Source organism: Anguilla rostrata, chromosome 10, assembly GCF_018555375.3.
Source record: "Anguilla rostrata isolate EN2019 chromosome 10, ASM1855537v3, whole genome shotgun sequence".
Classification (NCBI taxonomy): domain Eukaryota; kingdom Metazoa; phylum Chordata; class Actinopteri; order Anguilliformes; family Anguillidae; genus Anguilla; species Anguilla rostrata.
Window position 1 is genome coordinate 16,413,032 of NC_057942.1, and position 23,292 is coordinate 16,436,323.

The 23,292-nt window shown below is 43.1% G+C and overlaps 2 protein-coding genes across 3 annotated transcripts in view; both read right to left on the reverse strand.

Moving 5' to 3' along the window:
* The window catches only part of npdc1b (neural proliferation, differentiation and control, 1b), a 36,035-nt gene extending 22,156 nt beyond the window's left edge, over positions 1-13,879 (reverse strand). The window contains exon 1 of the mRNA XM_064354455.1: positions 13,510-13,879. Within this exon, the coding sequence (XP_064210525.1) occupies positions 13,510-13,612 (103 nt within the window). The 5' untranslated portion in view covers positions 13,613-13,879. The remainder of the gene's footprint in view (positions 1-13,509) is intronic.
* A 6,473-nt stretch (positions 13,880-20,352) lies between these two features.
* The window catches only part of niban2b (niban apoptosis regulator 2b), a 42,638-nt gene continuing 39,698 nt past the window's right edge, over positions 20,353-23,292 (reverse strand). For both annotated transcript variants that reach the window (XM_064354456.1, XM_064354457.1), the window contains exons 13-14: positions 22,904-23,015; positions 20,353-22,780 (exon numbers count right to left, since the gene is read on the reverse strand). In XM_064354456.1, coding sequence (XP_064210526.1) covers positions 21,414-22,780; positions 22,904-23,015 — 1,479 coding nt within the window. In that variant the 3' untranslated portion in view covers positions 20,353-21,413. The remainder of the gene's footprint in view (positions 22,781-22,903; positions 23,016-23,292) is intronic.

Genomic DNA, 23,292 nt, shown 5'->3' on the forward strand with positions numbered 1-23,292 from the left:
CTCTCTTCCACATCTCTTGCATGCAAGGGCACCCCCAGGGACTGACTCCCCCACACCCTAACGTTAAACATTAGGATGAGGATGTCCACATGGCCTGTTTTTCAACAGAGGCAGAGATAATGCCAGAGATAATGCCATTGTTAATCAGCGCGTACGACCCGTCTTCTTGGCTTTCACGCAGGCGCGTACACATCTGACGGAGATAAAATGCTGCTGTGGGCAGAAGCATCCGGAAGAAAAGTCACCGGGTGCAGAATTTCTTATCCAACCATAATACCCCACTGAGCTTTCAGTCACGCTCCTTCAAACATCAAGAGAACAGGGCATCAAGGACATGCTGCAGTTTGTGAGCTAGGAGGACATCCACACCCTCTTCACTGAAAGATATCTAAGCTTTAAAGATTTTAATTACAAGAAAAGCAAGAAAGTGTTTTAAAAGGAACCCGTTTTAAGGTGAACCTGTTTTAAACTGCTCGTTGTTATTATTCGTATTGTATACATTTGTATATTTTCCCACAAATTGACTAATGACACATTACTCTTTTAGGTAAGTGGGTTTTTTTTTAAAAAATAAACAGAGACAGAGACTTCTGTCAGGCTACATCACATCTAGAAAAGGTCTCCATGACAGAAGCACTGGTTATGTCTGTACCGTTATGAGAGCAAGTCCTACAGACCCGACGCATGATTGTTTTGTTCATTCACACAGCATTTGTCTGGGGATTATTTCTCCTTTCTCCACAGACTAGATATTACCACAGTAGTACATTTTCAGCAAAAATAAGGGACAGTGGGCATTGGTTTTCAGGAGGCACCAAACACATAATGATCTATAGCCAGTCATCTACCGCTGTTTGAATATAGAGGGGGATATTTTTTTGCAGTGTAGTTTTCCCATTCCACTCTCCTTGATTCTCTCTACATACATCATAGATTTCTTTCTGTTTAACCCCATTCTCCTCTCTCTTTATCTCTTCTTATCTCTCTTTCTGTACCTCCCAGTCCCCTTCTGTCTTTATTATTCCCCTAAGGATGAAATACAGGAGACACATATTCATCTCTTTTTCCTCTCCATTCCTTGCTCTCCCCATATCTCCCCCTTGTTTATCTCTTTCTCGCTGCTCCAGAGTTTTTCCATACTGTGAAGGCCAGTGAGTCATGATTGAAGTAAACGTCTGGACTCTAAGAGCCCTCCTGGTGTAGGCAGCTAAGGGAACACTGATGGAGACATGAACCACTGTAAGGCACATGCAGAGAGTTCAATCAGCGCGGTCAACAACACAGCGGGGGCTTTGACCAGAGTGCTTTAGAAATGTACAGTGCCGTGGCAGCAACTTGGCATGGCAACTAAGGAGCCGTACTACACCTTTAAGAGGCCGCCAATTCAAATCGCAGATAGGACACAGCCACCGAACCCTAAAACAAGTTACTCCACCTGAACAGCTATACCCACATACAAATGGATTATATGTAAAAGAAGCCGTGCCAGCCATCCAGGAAGAGAAGTTTTGTTAAGCAAATACTGGAGAAATGTAATTTCATTACATTACAGGCATTTAGCAGGCGCTCTTATCCAGAGCGACTTACACAACTTTTACATTACATCCATGTTTACAGATGCATTTATACAGCCGGATATACATTATACTAACGTAATGCAGGGTAAGTACCTTGTGCAAGGGGGCAACAGCAGTATCCTACCCGGGAGTCAGAGCTGTGACCCTTAGGTTACAAGACCCTTTTCTTACCCATTACACTATACTGCTGCCCAATTTCATAACAGTGACAAAGCAGAGTCATTGCATCTGTGTAAAATGACAAAATGGTGGAAAGCGAAATACATATTGACGGGCTGATCGATTGATAGAGCCTTGGTTGACTGATAGGTTGATTGACTGACTTCCACATTCCTCCTGACAAATAAAGCCAGCCCCATACCCCAGCTCCAGGTTTTGTGCTGGAGTTTCCTGCGAAAGGGAGCTGAGGCTGACAATGAACTGCAGCGACTTCCAGGCGGTAGCCAGGAGCACCTCTGGCTCTGGAGCTCCACATGAACCCTGTGTGCCTCGGGCTCTGGCAGGGAACAGCCTGCTCAGCTGCAGAACAGAACATTTTCACACCCACCCACCACCGTTTTCCATTTGAATTTTTATTTTTTTTTTCCCCAATTTCACTTATGTCAGTTATGAGTGAACAGACTGTGCATGAGCTGGCAAAATGTGCTGTCCATTTATCTTAAGATGCTAACACTCTCGCACCTTCTGAATCACACTTCTAAGGGTTCCACTCATCACTTCATAAAGGGGAAAAAAATTTTCTAGTTCACCCCTCCCTTACCCCCATCAGAATGGGTTTACTTTTTGCGCTGATTTCTCAGGAAAATGCAGTCTGGCAAAATGACAAAATGGTGGAAAGCAAAATACATATTGACAGGCTGATGGATTGATAGATCCTTGGTTGACTGATAGGTTGATTGAATGGCTTCCACATTCCTCCTGACAAATAAGGCCAGCTCCAGACCCCAGCTCCAGGTTTTTGCTGTCGCTCATGCCTGTGATCTACAGTGGCCTCGGAGTGCTGCATAAAAACATTTTAGAGGAGCTGCTGGCATTTAGTCTCCTCTCATTACGTACGGCCTCTTTCCCAAAAGGGCAGTCTGCACGCATGTCACTGGCTGACAAATATTAACACAAAGCACCGTGCCCAGTTTAATTTTCTCTTTGGGTTTTTTATACGACACTACAGGCCTCTGTAAGTAATGATTAAAAAGTTGGAAAATGGCAAGGCATCTGGTGAAACAAGTTGTAACACCACCATCTTTAATTGCTCACCCAGCAGCGATCCTCTTTGGCCTCTATGAAGGGAGAAATTGTTTTCTCCCCTGTGCACAGTAAAGCAAGGTTTGCCATAACACTATGTAAAGACAAACCAGCATAATATAACCAGTGGGTTTTAATATTATTATGAACCTCAGTGCTATAAAATAAATGGCAAATTATTAATACAGCAATGTGAAAAGAGGCCTCAATATACAGCATATATATTTTTTCATGAAATTACACTCTAAGGCTTGTACAATGTTCAAACTATGCTCTAGCTCTGAGCTAACAAAACTGAGGAACCATTAACTGCAGGAAGAAAAGAGAGAATTAAAGTATCTTTCATTTAGTGTAAGTGTCCTCATCTAATTTCTCATTTCCTAAACATTGACCATTGATCTCCAGAAGCCTCGAGCAAAACTTCATCATAATGACCTGGAACACCTTAAATTAACCTTCAAGAAGCGAGATGAAAAAATTAAAAGGAAGAACAGAATAACAAGAAGGAATGTACTTCCTTGTCCTGACTTCCTGTGCCTCATTTCAAACAGGAAGTCAGCGTGCTTTGCTAACTCTGGTGCCAGTAGTAGTGACCCTGCATTTGGGGGCTGGTTCAATATGACCAGACTATTGCTACCTACATAATGAGGCCATGTAAGACAACCCTGCAGAGCATTTAGAGTGGAATTTCCCCCGAAAGTTATTGTAGTCCCAAACTGTTGCTACAACATCCTAGCATGAGCATATGTACAGTCACCAGCTGTGTCTTTTCACTAAGCGATCCACCAGTTGTGCATGTCCAATTTTTACAAATTAACTTACCGCACTGCCACACCCATTCAAAGATTTTGTGAAGTACACACTTTCTGTCTCCTCTTGTATGGTCATGTTATTCTGCCCAATAATACCTTGCGCACATTTCGTATGGACACGTGGGCGTGTTGTGTGCCCATGCACATGATTTACAGGTATATGTGATGTAGGCCAGGCCAGTGGTAGCCAACCCTGTTCCTGAGGATCTACCGTCCTTAAGGTTTACATTCTAATTAGTGGAATCAGGTGTGCCAAATTAGGATTGAAATGAAAACCGACAGGATGGCTGACCTCCAGAAACAGGGTTGCTTACCACTGGGCTAGGCTATAATGTGAGACAGCTGAGGGGAGAAGGATGTGAGAGGGCTTCAGAGGAATCTAATCTGATTAATTAAGTTTGTTTTCACCGCGTGAATAAATACACTTGGTTTCACTGTTCCGCTCTTAATCTGGGTGTATACTGCATCTGAATGCAAACTCAGCCGAAACTGAACCGCAACGTTGCATACAAATGTGGGTATACCAGTGTCAGACACAGATTAAGATCCTGTGTGTGTGATAACCACGGAAAACACGGAAACCAAAACGTTTTCCACGCCAAAACAGAAAACAACAATGGCTGCTGTGAAAGTGCAGAAACTTTGGCAGATGGAAGAGGATCATTTAGGGGGAGACATCGCTTTTCCACAGCAAGTCGGCGACCGTGACCACAGCCTTACTGAGGCACAGATACAACCTGGAGCAACACACTCACACTCTAACACTCCTGTCTTGGAGGTTGGGAGAGAGAGCAAGATAAAAGTGTCCAATGTCCCTCTTGCTCAAAATCAAGGAGCTGCAGGATTCCTGAGTGACTGTTAAAGGCGGCTCCCTCCCCTACTTACTGCCCCAGACGTAGCGAGCTGAGGAGTGAAAAGGGTGAGGGAGAAAAGGAGAGTAAAGGTTGTATTCATGTCACTTTACATTACATATTTGCTTAGCAGACGCCCATCCCTGGGGTGACCGACACAGTTAGCTTTTCACACAGAGCCCACCTGTATGGCATATTATACATATTTACTGAAGTGTTGCAGGGTATATTGGAGTGTTCCACCTGTGAGTCATGCCCATTACGCTAACAATGCTGCTTGGGGTTCATGTTACAAGCACGTTTACCTCACCTGCTACAATGCCAGCAATCGCTGTTTTTGTTCTTAGGTTCACAGTTACCTAGAAAGGGCTTATTCGAGGTTGAAACAGCAACACTCGACCAGGGGCGGGAAATCAAACCTACAACCTTCTGGTTAAGGCTCTTATGTGCTCTCTTGAACTGCTGCAGGACAGTACAGAGACCGGAATATTTGCCACTGCAATTTGCACAAGTTGACAATATAGCCCGCGAGTGATATAGTCAAACTAAGGAGACGGCGAGTTTGAGAAGGCTCCACCTGTTTAAATACTCCCCCCTACATAACCTGTTCCCACATAACGAGTTACACATTAACCTGTGCAGTGGGAAGCTCTGCATTTTTAATCAAATTCAAAACTCCACTCACTCACAATAAGGTCATGAGCTCCTTCAAAACATGGATAGCATAGACTGTAAAATGTATTTAATGTATAAAACCAAAATATAAAACTGAAATGTTTTTCTCATGTTTACCTGACAGTCCTGACAGGAATTATTCATTTAGCCCAAACACTATCCAGATTTATTTAAAACTGACAAAGCAGGCACTCTCAACAGTCTGACTGAAATCAACTCAGAGAAGGAAGCCACACCTGCCCGACCACCTGGAAGTCATGCAGAGGTCGAGGGCATCTTTGGGTCACATGATCTTATAGATCCCTTAGGCTGGATTCACACCAGATCAGACAATGTGGCAAAAACGGCAGTCTTCCCATCCATTTGAATGGGGGTAGTGCGTTTAGGCTGCGGGAGTGGGGACCGCATGGGGTGCAGAAAAAAACGCAGTGGCCTGCGGCAAGAAAGTAGAACCACAATCAACTTTTGCCGTAATGCTTGTTTAAGTTGTTTAAATGACCATATAGCAGTCCGCTGTTTACCAAGCAACTGTCAGATGAATTACTGACGCAATTAATTTCTTAAGATTTGATTTTATGAACGTCATCGTGATTTGACAGTGCTGGGTAATGGGACGAGTACCGAAACAGCAGTTACTAGGTAAATATCAAATCCGAATGTCGGAATTAAGCTGTATAAAAAAAGATTAGCTATTTAGCAGTTCTTGCATGCTAGTTTATTGTACCTAGCACTATGGAGTTCATGGACCAAACGATGATACTCTCCCAGTTGTGTCCTCGCTCGGTTTATTTTGTGTACCCAGCTTCGACGTCTGCGTCTGGCTTGCAGTCTACGCTCCAAAATAACGATAGCAAGAAGCTTCCTTCGGTTTGTGTCCATTTGTTTGAGTTAGAAAACAGGAAATGGAGGGGGGGAGTTAAAGTTCACAACATGACGTCACACAAATGGGCCATGTAGTGACACGCCCCGTGGGAAGATGCTGCATTGCCTGATCTGGTGTGAATCCATCCTTATGGACCTGCCCCCGCCCACCACCATCTCTGGGCATGTCTGCAGCCACCCACACCGCCCACTAGCATGCGGAATCATGTTTTTATTTCACTGCACTCACCACAGTAGACTGCGTCTTTCGTGCAATGTGAAGCGAGAGAGTATTTTCTACCCATTTCCTGATTGCATTTAGGCTGTTCACTGGCATGGGTTTGCATTTGTAGCTTATTTACCATAGATGCTGATAATATTTCATTCCTTTATGTGGAAAATCCATACGACTGCAGGTCACAGAGCATCCCCAGCTCACATGGATGTGAGCCGTCCTTTAGACAACCTTCAGGCAGACAGGCAAGCAGAGCGAGCCGGTCATGCCGTGAGATTATCACCCCCGCTCACCTACTGGAGCTTAGCTCCTGATCCTGACAGAGGCTTAGAGCTGGCCCCATTACTCACTGGATGATCACACACACACACACACACACACACACACATGCACACACACATACACGCACACGCACGCACGCACGCACGCACGCACACACACACACATACAGGCACACGCACAAACACACACATGCACACAGCTACACACAAGGGCAACACTTTCTATGAATGGTCCTATAAGAGCTATATAACTCCGTCATAAGCTCTACATAGCATCTTTGTAAGCACTCAGACATAAATAAATGGTTATGTCAGTAACTGCACATACACATAGTGTGTATCAATTCGTATTTCAAGATGATGCCACTTCATGCATCCATTCTGACATAGCACACTGCATGCCTATGTGTGGTCATTGACACTACGTAGTGCTTACAAAGGTGTTATGTATTGCTTATGAAGGAATTACAAATCTCGTGTGAAGGACCACTCATTGGCAGAGCCTACAAAGAGCCTTGAACAAACAGGTTTTAGCGCCACAACCATTTCACATAACAGGAAGCTTGGGGTTTTTTCGAGAGGCTCGGAATTCCACTTCCCCTTTTACCCTTTTGTAAAAAAAACACAATTCTGATGCCCTTTTACCAGTTTTTGGAAATGTGATCTGTATTCCCTTGAGTGGGTGTCCTTGCTTTGCCATTATTTTCCAAGTGAGAGCCAGGGAGCACAGCTGCAAACAGACAGGCCTCAGTCTGGAGTACCACCACCGGCACACGAGGTACCTTTTAAAGGTCAAGCTGCTCACCAGGCTGGGCTCAGGTGTGACTGAATGGTTTTATTTCCCTGTTCCCTCAGCGACTCAGTGAGAGTGGAAACAGCACAGCGACAGCGGGATCGATGGCGCTCCGCGGGTCGGTAACGGCACACCGCCGCCGCCACCGCCGAAGTTTAGAGCGTGAGCGTCTCGGTAGCTGTGACTCACAGCTCAATGCCTGTCTCGCTGCAGGGAGCTTTAAAACAGCACGCCTACGCAGTGCAAGGAGAGCACCTGGATTTAAAAGCCTGTACCTGTGCACTGGCAGGCAAGCGAAAGACTTCTAAAGTGCCACACTTACACACTGACAGCCAGGTGTGAGGCTTTTAAAGTGCCACACGTACACACTGGCAGCCAGGTGTGAGGTTTTTAAAGTGCCACACACACTGACAGCCAGGCGAAAGACTTTAAAAGCGCCACACTTACACACTAGCCAGGTGCGCGCCTTTAAAAGTGGACAGTTGCACATAGTCTGAAAACGATTTTGCCTGAAAGCTGTATACCTGTGCACCGCCAATCAGATTTTTTGTGCCTTATTTTACCATTTGGCAAAGGCTACTGCGGCCTGAGGCAGCCAAGTCTATCACAACTGTGAGGATTAAGGTCGCAAATCTCTGAAATGCATCTTTTGCTTTTTACAAATGCAGAACGGCACCCTGCAAAAAGGGTGGTTTCACCGTATTCCTTGTTCTTTTGGGGTTGTGGAGCTACCTCGCCCCTTTCTGGTTTAGCTCCAAACACTGCAGACGCTTAGATTAGGCCTTAGCTCACACTCGCCCTTTCCCCAGAGGTAGCCATGGTGATTCTGCCCACGTGTTTGGAGGTCAAGCTGGCGCGGCGCAGCCACGCTGGACTGCCACGCAAGCAGCACGTGGCACAAGATCGCTGCACATTTACTTATGGAGGGCGACACGACGCCCCCGCTGGACAAGGCAAAGCAGCTCAAGCAGGCTTATCTGACGGCTCAACCGGGGGCGGCTGTCTGATCTTCAAAGGGCTTTGAGCACCCACTGGGTGAACTTTTGCGAGATGGTATATCTCACAAGGTATACACGAATGGTGTGTGTCAGTAAGGCACCAGCACATAGCACTGTGATATTCCCTATGGCCCAGATGGAATCTGAATCGGGCCAGTATAGATTGCAGGAATCCTGCAGTGATTTATAACTGGCCATACCGCTGGGCCGGGGAGGGAATGTATAGGTTGGCATGGAAACCCCCACCTCATTGTTGTAAAGTGGTCCTTGTTTAAATGGGGCCCCTCCTCTGCGCAGTTCAGCGCACGTGCACACACGTGCCCATGCACATGCGAACGCTCGCGCTCATGTATGCATGATAAAAATAAACGAATGAGAGAGAGCCAGCTCTCGCGCTCACACACACATCCACAGTGCCCTTAATATCTATCTCCTTCAGGTAAGGGCTGCGTAAGGACAGCTAACAATGCTCGCAAAAAATACACTGCATTTCCTTGGAAATAAGCCAATGAGCAGAGAAAACATTAATCCTAAAGCGGATTTGTGATTATATATATATATATATATATATATAGAAACTGTCAGACATCTAATTCACCATTTGACTTGTCCTCAGCCTTGGGAAGCTTCAAAGTGCCCTGGAGATAAGACACAGAGCAGGAACTGGTGATAGCCATTTGAGGTGTGAATGTATGTGTGTGTGTGTGTGTGTGTGTCAGAAGGGGTAGCCTGGGAAATTCCATGCTCCTCATACATTGCTCACACTCATCAGATTCAGTGTATTGGTTAATCTATCGACAGGCACTATGTTGGACATTCCGGGAAGGCTATACCAAAATAGGGCGGAGGTCAGAGTGTCACTGCTGACTTTGTAACTCGGTTTAATTATTGCTTTATCTAGTGTCTCCACACAGTAGCTCACAAAGCTTTCCGGAATAACTGTCCCTCCCAAAAAGATCTGAAAATCCTTAATATGTAATGTCTTTATAATAATGCCACTAGGCAAGAGGGTTAATTTACCTATAACCTTCAAAACATGTGTTGTATGGTAGACTGACCTGGACCAATAATTACGTAAGGGAAGAAATCAGTGTTCTTCGGATCCTCCCTGATCATTAATTAAGTAAGCACAGAAGAAGAAGGGTGTCCATCCCCCTCCCCACTACTCTCTTTCATTAGTTATTTTATTTTATTCCTTGCTTGTGCGACAGCAGCTTGTCCACGTCTGTAACCTGTTTTGATTAAGGTCGTTGAACCTTGTCTTTAGATTAGACGTGAATATTTGTTGTAATTTAATTTATTTCTTAATTTTAATCTTGTTTTGAGTTGTATATATTTGTAAAGGTTGATCCGACAGTTTGATCTACCTATCAACAAATTTGGTGATTTAATTGATAATTGATATATTTCATAACAATTACCAAATTAAATCAAATAAATATATTTTACATGTCGGATAAGTGAGGTGTTTTAACTGCTGATGCGCTATTGTTCAGCATTCAGAGTGCCAGACATGAAATGAGTGTGTTCGGTGGAAAATGCTGGATTCAGAAAATTAAACATATTTCACTTAATACTTACTTCGCCGACAACACACACACACACACACACACACCATATTAGCCCAATAAATAACAGCCTCTATACATAATTAAATGAGGTGGTGTAGAAGGGTCATAAGAAAGGAGCAGAGGAAGTTGTGCTTGTAGGAGAGAAACTGTGAATGAAACAGAAGTCTCGTGGTGTGTGAACGTTACAAGGTGTTAATGTAGGAGGATCAAGGAGAGGTAGCAGAGAGCACACAGTGTTCCCTGATTCTATTGTACTGTATAACTGCATAGCTTCATGGGATGCGCAATACCATGATCACCTCTGAGCATTCCCAAATGGGAGATCATTACTTCAATCAAACTGCCACCTGTGGGTGGAGGCCTAGGGGGTGTCCTTAAATTCACTCTCATGTGAACTGTGTGAACTGAGAACTCTCCACAAACATCATAAGCTACACCAGATCCTGCTGCAAGACAGCAGGTGCCAGTTAAGCTGTTGTCACATCATACAGAGATAGGATTTCATCGACCTTTTACCAGGAAAACAAAAAAAAAACCTTTTGAGTGTCGTGTAGTGTTGTGTAAGTGTCTGTAGTGCCGTGCAATGGTGTGTAATGTTGTGTGGATGCTTGTGTGATAATGCACAAAATAATATAATGCATGTGTGAGTACTACTGTTGTGTACTGCTGAGTGGGTCATATACTGGATGACTACATGGCTGTGTGTGTGTGTATGTGGTACTTAAGGTTTGTGTAGTTCTGTGTGAATATATAGTGTGGCTCTGTGTGTGTGCACAGGCATATGTGTGTGTGTTTGTGTGTGTGTGGATGTGTAGATGTGTGAATGTGCGCAGTGTTCTGTGACGTGGGGCTGTTGGCTCTCATGCAGTTGAAGCGTACTGGAGTCACAGTGCTCTTTCCCCAAGCCTGCGGCCCCTGGCTCTTCTCTGGAGCCACTTCATAGGACAAGCCTGCCAGCAAATAGGAATTCTTTCCCCACCAGCGGCTGATTACCTGTTTCCATTGCACCAGCACTGAGATTCCTAGATAAGAGGTGATGGCAGACAATATGCACCACACTCCTGACTAACACAGCACCTGACTGCCATAGTGTACATAGTGTACATGCAAGGCAGATTGCTTGTTTCCATTAAAATAGTGTTAATGTGGGTATGTGTATCTGGGGGGAAGGGGGTTTGCAGATAAGTTTGTATGTTTTAGAACAGATAGACATACACATACATACTCCAAGGTCAAGGCACAACTACATTTGAACTGTGTGTATATCCAAGACCAGGCCCAAAAACTTAAAGGATTTAAACCTGACAACTCTCCAGGGAATGTCAAAACCCAGACCTATATATTTCATTAACAGCTCAATCTAGCATAATTACTCAAACTCACCTGCAACCATATGCTCTACGCCAGCAACAAAACTCCACAGTCACAAGGACACTTAAGGATCCGGTTGAGACACACTGTTCTTTTGACAAGGTCTGAAAATGATTAACTGAATTATCCCAGTCCCATATAGTCCTAAAGCATACGAGTGCTGGTTAAGTGAAAACAGAGGAAGAGACTGAGTCAATGGTTCGGCTGAGCATGTTTACATGGAATTGCCTTGAAGCTAATCGTGCTAAGACCCTGGGTTGCAGTATGTGGATGTGCACCATAGTCAAGTATTGAACAATGCCAGTGTGAGTTAGGACAGCCACAAAGCTCAGCTAATTTGCCATAATTGGCCATTGTGTCAGCCGAGGGCAGGGGGGGGGTTCAGCTTGTCAACAAATATGAATACAACTGGATGCATCTTTTAATTAACCGCCCTGTCTTTAGTATCCTAAATGTGATATATGTACTGTGCATGGTCAGATGCATACACATGGATTGACTGGAGATTTATACTGATTCGGGGTGGAGACTTTAAGCAACCACACATGCTGAGGGGAAAATTAACCTGCTTACTTTTTCTTCAAGGGTCACTGTGTTTCAGAGGGGTGTTAGTTCAGCCTGAATGTACGATACAGATGGAGAAAATGGAGTGTTTCAGGCGTTCGTGTGTGCGGGTGTGTGCGCGTGTGTGTGTGTGCATGCGTGCGTGGGAGTACATGTGACAGAGTGTGGAAGGGAGAGAGAACAACAGAGCAAGAGATAAAGGGAGAACTAGGAGCCCTGGCTTGCGGAGAATCTGTGATGACAGATCAAAGGAGGTTATCCCTCTTTCGCACACCATCATCATTCGTCTTGTTCTTGTGTCCCTGTGCTCTGACACACGCACGCACACACACACAGCCAGAGTGCATTGAGCTCAATTTTAGCATTTTGCTGCAGGCTACACCCCCCAACCCGTCACGCCAGTTAATTTTACACTGTTCTGAAACCGTGCAGCCGTTCGCGTCGACAAAGCGCTACGTAATGGTGGTATGCCCTGCTAAACGCTGAGCTATGACAGTGGCAAACGTCCACCCAAACCCACTGATAACAAAATGGTGACTACCCTGTTAACACGCAGTTTCAGATTTATATTGACATTTAACCATTCAGCCATTAACCATTAGTCATTAACCATTCTGACTTTTTACACTTACGTTTAACAAACAATTCACACGGCAGTTTATTTACTCAAGAAAATTTTAGGTTAAGGTCCTCAAGGGTAGGCTACAAGAGGCAGTATCCCATACCAAGGAATCAAACCTGCAACCAAGTTTCTCATCGAGTTCTCTAACCAGACTTCAGTTATCCATTCAAAATAGTGTTTTGGCCTTACAGTGGCCAACTTAATCTAAAGCATTTCTGGTGGTATGGATAAATGTGACTATTATTGATAATACATTCGAAACCAAACAGCCCATTAAAACTCCATAAAGTCTTTTCAATGTAAACCATCTGGCCACCGAGTAGATGTGATATTTTTTATCATCTATGCTTAGGGAGTTCGTTTTTGCCAAAAATGTGTGGTGCGCATAGTTCAATGTACAATCAAAGCGGTAGAAACATTTTTAAAAAGAGAAATAATTAAGGGGGGAAATAAAGTACAAGAAAAACGTTCTTGTCCTTCTTTTGTTTCAATTCGAGCCGGGAAAACGGACTGAACCTGGGTATGCCGGTATTCCAACAGAAATAGATCCGAAGAGATAAATGTACCACACAGTTCTGCAAATGCGTATTCCCGAGAAGAAATTACATTGCCATTTTAATCGATCAAAGCCATATTTATATACAAAAGGAAACATGCGAGGTTTTCAGAACTTTATCATACAGATAGACTACCAGTTACCAAAATACGCGTACAATTTCTGAAGACTAAGATCTGCGCTAATTGAAAGGTTAACTGAAAACAACTACTCATACAGTAGGCATCTAGAACAGTAGCAACGAGAGCTCAATACAAATAACACTGAGAAAAAATATTTTCTTTCTGAAACTATGTATCGCTTTCATTGTTGATGTTAAAACATTTAAATATTCTGCAAACAATTACATCGTCTGTTGTAACATTGCTTATGGCAAATGCCCAGATGTTATTATCGCACTCACGCACAACAATAACAACATGCTTACAATATGAATGGCTTTATAACATGGTGCCACAAAACATGAAAGAACTGACAAGAGAAGCACGCAGTTTTCCTACCTGGTAAGCTCGCATTAATGTCGATAAGGGTCGCACAGAGAAATGCCCAAAGAAGAACCGAGGCCGGGGGTCGGCCCTCGACGCCCCTCCGCAGAGAGAGCATCCTGTTAAGCGCGCCTTACGGCAGGAGAAATAGGCACGGGGAGTCGGGGATTGTCATTCCCCCACCCCCTGTCCCGAGAAAACGCGCAGGTAATATGCGATTGACAACAAAATATGAAAAACAACAAAAGCGTAAAACCTAGAACCCGAGCGAATAGGGTGTGAAACAGAGGCTCGCTGTCTTTTCAGGTAACACTCGGGGAGCACAATGCCGCCGCCTTCGCTTACGCGCGGTGTTAGTTCTACCCGAAGATGCGGACTGAGAGGAATCTGCGAGGGCGGGGGAGGGAGAGGGGGGTTGTTGCTGAGCTGTCAACCTGCGAGGCGGGGAGCACGCTGTGTCGTCATGACGCTCTCCTAATGACTTTTGGGTCTGCCTGCACTTTGTCGTAGGTGGTTGAAATGTGGGCTTGGGAACGGAGGCGGTAGCAGCCGGTGCTTTGCCATTGATCTGAACGAAGAGCAGGGCGAGTGCTTCCTTATGCCGTTGGCTCGTTTAACTTCTTAGAAGATGCAGTGATACACACAACTTTGATTGGGCCGGCTGCAGAGGGGGCAGCAGAACTTAATCTTATTGCAATTGCGTAGGCCTACTAGGCCTTGTTTAAATAAATATGAAATGAAAAAACTCATGAACATGGAATAAGCTTGCAAAAATGCCACATTTTTAAAGGAGGAGCTTTTGCTAAAGAAAGCTCTGGCAAAGGCTTTACAAAGACTGAAATTCCAGCATTTAACAAATGTGAGATCGCATGGCTACGTTTGCAAGCTTATAGGCCTATACAGTTTTTTCTTTAATTATTTCTTGAAACTTTTACATAACCGTAGTGATAGACTTTTTCAGTTTGGTAAAATAAAATATCACCTTCAAAATATTGTGTACAGTAAGTGCAGTGTGAATATCTGAAATCTAAAGACTACTCCAATAGCCTATGTTTTCCACATGGGCCGTGGACTCCTTGGTAATATTTAATGCTATGTTATCGTTGGTTAATGAAAAATAATGTACGAACTATATTACATATATTATTGGTGGTATTTATTTCCCGAACAGACCTGCGCAAATACAAGGGACAATGGGCAGATTAGCGGAGAGTCGCTATAATGTAACAGTATTTTTTACATTTATTTTGTAAAAAAAGAAAGAAAAAAATTATATTTTTAAAATCAATTAACAGTATTGCTAATTGATTCAAAACATATTTAGACTAGAACGATTAAATTTGACTTCAAACTGCTTTGGAATGTCAGTAGTCATTAGCCGTACAATCAAAACTTAATCCAGTCGGATACAATTAAAACCAAATAACATGCAGTCCGATGTTACATGCATGCCACCAAGTCGGTATGGTTGTAACAGGGGTGCGGAACAATTGTAAAATAATGTGAAAACGCCCTATAAGGTTTTTTCGGCACATACTAATGTTAAGCAAGGAAACACATTCCCAATGGTTATGTAGCTTAGGCTACGAAGATTATGAAGCATATGGGCCTTTATTCATATAAAAAGACCGTGTAAACACAGACGACAAGTAACTTCGTAATGTACCGTGCTGTGAGTCGTGGTAGTGGCCAAATCTATGAGGAAGGCTGCTTTTGTTTGTTTTCTATCACCAAGGTAAGCTTTAACCAAGCAAATAGCCCACATAGAGCAATCTGGTGTTATTATAAATGCCTTTGACCAGGTGGCTGTTTCTTTTCCATGAATAACTTAGAGCATGCAGAAAATGAGTGTCAACGCAGCAGCCAGCAAGCAAAGTAGCGGGACACATTTAACATGAACACTGAACTAACTTAAAAAGTCAAACAAGTTGATGAGTTATTAATTTAATTAATACATGTAGGCCAATTTAATAAATACTAAACCCAATTTAAAGTGCCTAAGGTCTCCCCAAAAGGATACTACACATAGATAACATATAACCGCAAAAAGCACCTTGTTTGTAATAGCAAATGGCGGCATGACTGTAACAGCTGTTGCGTTTATATAAATGGGGACATCATGTTTGTTGGTCACTTAGCATCCAATCCAAGCTAGAACACCCCGAAAACATCATTAGTTTTTCAAGTAAAGTTTTAAATGAGGCATGATTTGATTCATTGTAAATAAAGCCTTATACCAGAAAATTATTTCCGGAACAAATTTGTGTCAATATTTTCCGCAAATGTTTCTTATCACATTCTCCGTTCCTTTCGGATTTCGTGAGGATGTCATATTAGATAAGAAAAATAATCCGATGACATCAGCATAGGTAGTAGGTTAAGGATTAAAACATAAATAAATTGGTCACGTGATCTACATTGTTCTGCTTATTCTCGACTTTTGTGCATTAAAGTGATCTATTATGTGTTTATTATTTCTTAAAGAACGGGCCATCTTGTTTAATCCTCCTGAGACCCAGCAGAAAAAAGTATAACAATTTTTGGACTTAATACAAGTGTTCTGGATGTGCCCCTTTGACTTGACAAAAACAATTGATATTTGAATTCTTGTTGTTGTCATTAATTTTCATTCATTAATTTTGTTAGAATATATTTTACAATAACCGGGTGTCATAAAACATTTGGTAGGCCCTTCTGTCACTCTGAGCAAATGCCCCTCAAAAGGTCTCTGCACAGTCATGCTTAGGAGAATATATATTTATAACGTTGGCTACTGGAGAAATACCTGGACAGAGGAAGTAGCCTAAATCGCAGTTGCCAGGTTGATTTCACAACCCAAAGTCAACGTCAACGTTGTCCATCATATAAAAGCAAGACAAAACATTAACTGTTACGTAGCTTATTCCACTAATAGATTTTGTCCTTTTAACTAAAATGTGTGATTTTTGTGATTTTTGGAAAGTTAAAAAGGCAGCTGTCTATTTAATTCTACAGATCAGTGGGAAAGACTGGAACCTGGAAGTCAGGCACAGAGCTTAATGATATAATGACGCTAAACCCGCTTCCCATACCGAAAATAAATGTGTAAAATATATTTTTAACATATATTTTAACAATATATGTAAATATTAAAAATTGGCACATTAAATATATTTTGTTTAAATATATTTCCATATATGTTTTCTGACTACTAATGATTGTATTTTTATACATTGATTGCAAGGTTTGAGATTTTGTCCCAGGAATCCTCATATGAGAAAATTTTAATTAGATATGATTATAACTGTATGCAGGTGGGTAGTGAAACCTATGATTAGAATGGATTCTTAATTGTCTTAATTGTGATAAATTAATGAAACTTAACTTTTCCTCATTTGCCGGGGACCTAACTTCCACAAGGATGTCTGGGGTTTCCTTGACCCACAGAATCAAAAAGACAATAGCTATTCAAGCACAAGTACTGGGCGTAAACATGCCACATACATTCATTTTAGTGTACATTTCATAGCTAGGAGTGTAGGCTAATTGTATACCTTTGCATATTTTTGTCCATATATTTCTTAAACAAAATGTACTGTGACATATACTTATGCATATATTCTTGTCCATATATTTCTAACCAAAATGTACTGTGACATATTTTAAGCATATGGTCAAATAAATGTTCTGTATATTCTGAAAGAAATATATTTCAACAGGAATTAACATATACTGACATATAGTGCTCATATATTATGGATATATGGAAATATATGCCAATATATTTCTTTTTGGTATGAGTTATTGTGATACAAAAAAAAAAAAAAAAAAAATTTGGCGCTTGCCAATCATGTAGCTGTTTTCTTTTTATTAAATGGTGTAGACTTCACATTAAATTATAATTTTGAGTTCAGGTGCCATTATATTATTATTTTAAAAAAAATGTGTATTGGACTTATTGGTAAACCTTTATGTATGTATGCTTGAAGCCACCTAGTCAGATAAAATAAGGCAAATAGTGAGCTTGTGAAGTGGAGGTGAACAACATGGGATTATGCAGGGTTCTAGAAGTGATGGAAGAAAAAGCTATATGGCGCCCTCTGCTGGAGTTTTGGTGAAATAAAGAGATGGGGACGGGCCAACGCCACATCAAGTGTGATTTCAAACAGAATGGTCACAGACTCACAGCACTGACTGGTTAATAATGGTTGACCTTATGGTTGTAGGTTCAATTCCCCAGTGAGGCACTGACATAGCTCCCTTGTTAAATTGGAACTGCTTCTGTGATAATGTAGCTGGACAATAATTTAACAATGCATTTGAGCCTGACAGATACCAGAACACTCGAGACAAAACTGTCAATGGGTGTGTCCCATTACTTTTCACTCATCTCCTTTCCTCCTCCTCCTTCCTGATGCTCAACCAGTCATGTGCACTGGATTAGCAGCAAAGGCTCTAATTACCTCCTTATTTAATATAAAAGCAGTAAAGGTACACTTTTGCCACATATAGTGTCTCCATCTAGGCTTTTTGGGGGGAATGATATCAACGTGTGTTGTGTTACATTAGGTTAGATGGACTGTTAGGACTTGATGAGGATTACATGAGAGTTAGTTATGTGTGCGTGTATTTTTTTAAACTGCTCTTTTCCTTTTTCTCATTTTGAAATGCGCTGGTCCCAGCCATCAGTGCTCATTTCGACAACCTTGCGCTCGGTTTGGGAAAGAAAAGACAAGCGTGAGCATGTGTGGGTGTGGAATCAACCATCTCGCCCATTGTTTAGTCAGAAAATGACTCAATGTCACAACGGCACACAGTGTATGCGATCTATGACAACATCGCAATGTGAGCAACCATCAGAAATGATAATAGACCATTAGACTGAATGTTAAGCGCAACGTGGGAGAGATCGCAAGTCGCTAGGTCAGTGTAGTCTGAGGCGTCGTATCAGCTTTTGCATAAATCCATCTCAGTTCTTTCCGTTTATGCCCATGAACACATTCACAGCATGACTCACGACTCCACAGAAATACAAACACAGGATTAAAATCCATAGTAATTTATTATCCTTACACGTATGTATGACTTTTAATAAAACACATTTAAAATGGAAAAAAAACACCCATTGACGTGAAAGCGGCAGTGTGCAGATGCACGACATAATAAATAATAGACAAGGTAAACGCTCCAGGGGAGGGAGAAAAAAAAAGAACACAAAGCTAGCAGGCACAAAATGTGCCCTTCCATCACAAAAAAAGCCATTACACTTCCACACATATAATATCATCTACACTGTACATACAAGCCAAGAGAATCAATAAATGTGGAGACCAAGTCATTTAGGTCGTTTCATTGCTGCATGTTTGGGATGGGCGTGATTTCTGCTTTGGTCCACGATACATTAACAAAGCTTGAGGAGACAGGAGAAGTGTTAACAACAGAGACAAGCTGAGGTGGCAGTTACTATTACACATTGGTCGTGCATAGCAATACAATACACAAAATGGTCCATTTTTTATCTGGCTGCAAATTTAAGTTTAAATAAAAACACATCCTTAAGGCATCTTGATTATTAAAAGTGCTTTTATTTAGAAGGCAATCAAGAAAAAAAATTCAGGAGTAACCTCATAAGGCTTGGTCTATGATGCCACATTTTACCACCGTCGTTATGGGAGATGAAGTCCACAGACAGAAGCAGTTGAATTAATTTGGGTCTTTCCGATGGGCATTTTGATTATGTGCAAAAAACCTGAGAGGCCCACACAGTACCCTGGGCCAGATAGTTTTTGGGGTTTGGGGGAGAAAATACTAGTATTGTGCACTGAAGGGCAATGTCGTTTGATTGGCTTGTACAGGTAAGTACCTGATAGCACATTATAGCTCCACCCGTTACGGGATTCATGAATGGGTGTCACTCACCCATTCCCTACTGCCATGGTCCAGAATACTGAGCTAATGTTCGGAGCTATCTTGTTTAAATACATATTTGAAAAAACTATCAACAAACCTAAAATGAGTGACTGACAGTATGTCTGATGGTTCCCAAAAAATGAATGAACTATTACATATTATGCTCAACATTTGTCTTTCAAGTAACAGTAGTTGCTGAAGACAGAAGTCTTTTTTGATTGGTTCATAGACATAAAAAGTTATCACTCTACCTGTTATGGAGTTTAATGAAGGGTCTTCACTTCTGATAACCAAATCTCACACATTTTGGCTGCCAAAATGCAACTACATAGCAGTCATTAGCGTTCTGGAGAATTGCCAATTAATTGATGGTTTATGATAAACTATTAGAGCTGTAAAGTGTCACAGCAAAAAAAACAAAAGGTGGCTTGAAGACACGAGGACTATAATGGACTATAGCTCCAATGCCTTGCATTATGTTACTGCCAGCCCACGACTGCTACTGGGAATGAAAAACAGTGCTAAATGGTTTATGATCAAATCCAAAAAGTGTCTTTTGAATACAAAATGGTGAAAACTGCAAGAAAGCAAAAGAAATTAGCCATGGAGAGATCCTGCCCAGTCACGATCACCATCACAACAGACAGAAACGCTTCTGCGAGTCTCACCGTATGACCTGTGTCATTAGCACACAGACACTTCTGAGGGGTGGCCCTTGAGAATGTTGACAGTATAGGAGCTCACAGAATACCACCAATATGTGCTACGTTTGAGCCTCAATTCTATTCAGTATGCACAGGCTACAATCACTAGGTCTTAACAAAAAATTCAGGGGAAGGAGAAAAAACAAAAACAAAGAGCAAACAACTGAAACACCTCTAGCAATGGTATCTACAAAGAGAAATACATATTAATCACCTCCAGCACAGATATCTCACATAGCCAACATGGCAACCACCTCTAGCGCAGAAGCATACAGAAGCAACCTGGCAACCCCCTCAGCAGAACATAGAACGCTCGCTTTTAAACAGAATACTTTACTTGGGGGGGAAAAAACTATGCCCTCAGTCAAGGGTGGGATTGAACAGGATTATGGGAAAAACATGCTTCCTTTGCAGTCTTCAAGACCCAAGACCCCACATTGACAAAAGCATTAGTTTGGACTGGAAATAAAGACAGATGCTAACAATGACGTCACACCTTTTAAATATATACCTTGCTGCTTTTCAGTTCATATCCAAGAAAAGTGTCATTAGTGTGTGCTCTTCCTATTTTATAAATGCACCTTTGGCCACTGAATAGGATAAGGATGGTTGAAATCACTCCCAATAGGCCATCTGACAGAAAACAAGATCTTTGTCTAGTGTTTCACTTCTACTGTGGTAACCTGCTGTTCGCCTACGTTTTATGAAGTCCTACTGAATTGCAAAACTTGGTTTTGACCAAAGCAGACCGAAGTCCAGCAGTATCTGCCACTGAGTTACCTTATTCATACTGAAAATGGCTATGGACACAGTGACGATGAATGGTGCACAGGAATTCATTGAATTCTACGATTGAGGATCAAATTCATAAATAGTGTTGATCCTGGTCGGACATTTAAATTGAATTTAAATTCACCTATTCTATTGAAGTGAATTTGGTAATTATTGTAAATTAATTACAACTGTGGCCGATCCCAGCCCAGGTTTCCATTTATGTTTCCCCTGAGGTGAAAGAAACGGAATAAACTAGGGGGGGGGGGGAGAAATCCATCCAAAATTCTCCAAAACTTGGTAAGCAATTTGATGAGCTTTCAAATAGGAATACAAAAAGAAAGATATTACACCGAAAGTAAGACTTAAAACTGACAGGGACTCCTGTATCCTGCCAATTCCACCTCTTGTTTATATATAAAAATCACAGATACAAAAAAAAAAAAAAAACCTTTTCAACTTTCACCATTTAAATAACAGAAACACTTTCTTTTATATCCTCTCAAGGGCTTTGTAAAGGATGACTCAGACCCCAATAGATACTGACGCATCCTTTCAAGAAGCCTCCGCTTGCGTCTGCGAATTACTCTGTGGTGGCTCCACAGCCACTCCCCCCTTCCCTGAGTCAGTGAGGGCATCTCCTGTGATTGGCTGACTGTCTTCCTCTTCTGCAGCCTCGCTTGTGGGGGACTGGAAGCCGCTGTCGTCGTGCTGGTGGGGGACGGAATTGGTATCCTGCTGGGCTGGCTCCGGGGGCTGTTCGGAGGAACTCTCTGCCGGTCCTGTTGGCGGTACTTCCTCTTCCTGTTTTGGGGCCACGGTTTTGGCCACATCCTTCTCTGTGCTTTCCGAGGGCTGCCCGCTCTCCTCTCCCTGCACAGCGTTGTCTATCTCCTGTATCGCGCTCTCTATGGCCGATGAACTGTCAGTGTTCTTCGGGGAATTCTCAGTAGGCTGCTTGCTTTTAGCTTCCTGTTCTGCACTCTCTGTGGGGGGCTTGCTTTCCGCTTCCTGTTCTGCACTCTCTGTGGGGGGCTTGCTTTCCGCTTCCTGTTCTGCACTTTCTGTGGGGGGTTTGCTTTCAACTTCCTGTTCTGCACTCTCTGTGGGGGGTTTGCTTTCACCTTCCTGTTCTGCACTCTCTTCTGTAGGGGGTTTGCTTTCAACTTCCTGTTCTGCACTCTCTGTGGTGGGTTTGCCTTCAACTTCCTGTTCTGCACTCTCTGTGGGGGGTTTGCTTTCAACTTCCTGTTTTGCACTCTCTGTAGGGGGTTTGCTTTCAACTTCCTGTTCTGCACTCTCTTCTGTAGGGGGTTTGCTTTCAGCTTCCTGTTCTGCACTCTCTGTAGGGGGTTTGCTTTCAACTTCCTGTTCTGAACTCTCTGTAGGTGACTTGGTTTCCTGTTCCACACTCTCTGCAGGGGGCTTGCTTTCGGTTTCCTGTTTCGCACTCTCAGCAGAATGCTCAGCTTCCTGTGGGGCATTCTCAGCGGGGACCTCATTATTTGGAAGGGCAGCCTTATCTTCAGCGCTCTTCGTCATGGCCGTCCCGTTAGCGAGGGCGGGGGGTCCCGTTTCGGGTGCGGAGGACTTCGCGTCGACCTCAGACTCCTCCGGAATGCCGTCCACCCCCGGCACCTCCAGGCAGGACTCGTGGGGCAGCAGGGGCGCCCCGTCCAGCTGGATCATGGACACCACCTGTTTCACCCTGCGCCTCTTCTGGGTCACGCCCACTTCCGCGTTTACATCACCACCCTCCCCCCCCTCCTTCTCCTCCGCCTCTTTCCCCTCACCCCCGTACTCGCCGGCCCAGTCGATGGGGGATTTCTCCCCCAGCAGGTGCAGGTTGGGGTCGCTGTTGGTCAGGACGATGCTGTCCCGGTACAGGTTGTGTCTCCTCTGGACGGCAGCCTCTTTCACAGCTGGATGGAGAGAAGGAACGGGTCAGCGCTGGCAAGCCATACAGTAACACTCTAATGTACTGTAAAGCATGAAGTTGTTGCTGTTGTAGCAACAGTGATACGCATTGTGAGTCTCAGACTAACCCATCATGATGTCCTTCATGACAGACTGCAGTACCACCTCCTCAAACACGTTCTCCACCAGGATGTAGCGGGATAAGTCCTCGAAGATCAGCTCCTGGAAGGGAGGCAGGTCCTGGTGGCAGAGAGAGGTAGAGCGTCAGAAGGCTACGGGTCAGGGAGACAGGAGGTGATGCAGTGGGGGAAATAGGAAGTGAGACAATGAGGAAGAAGGAAGTGAGGCAGCAGGACACACAGGAAGTGAGTCAACGGGGAAGGAAGAAGTGAGGCTGTGGAGATGACAAGAAGAGGGGTAGGGGGCGGTCAGGAAGTGGAGACGGAGGAGTAGCAAGGTCTACCAACACAAACATTTAACAGTAACTGTGAGATTACGGGTATGCAGTAGTAGTAGT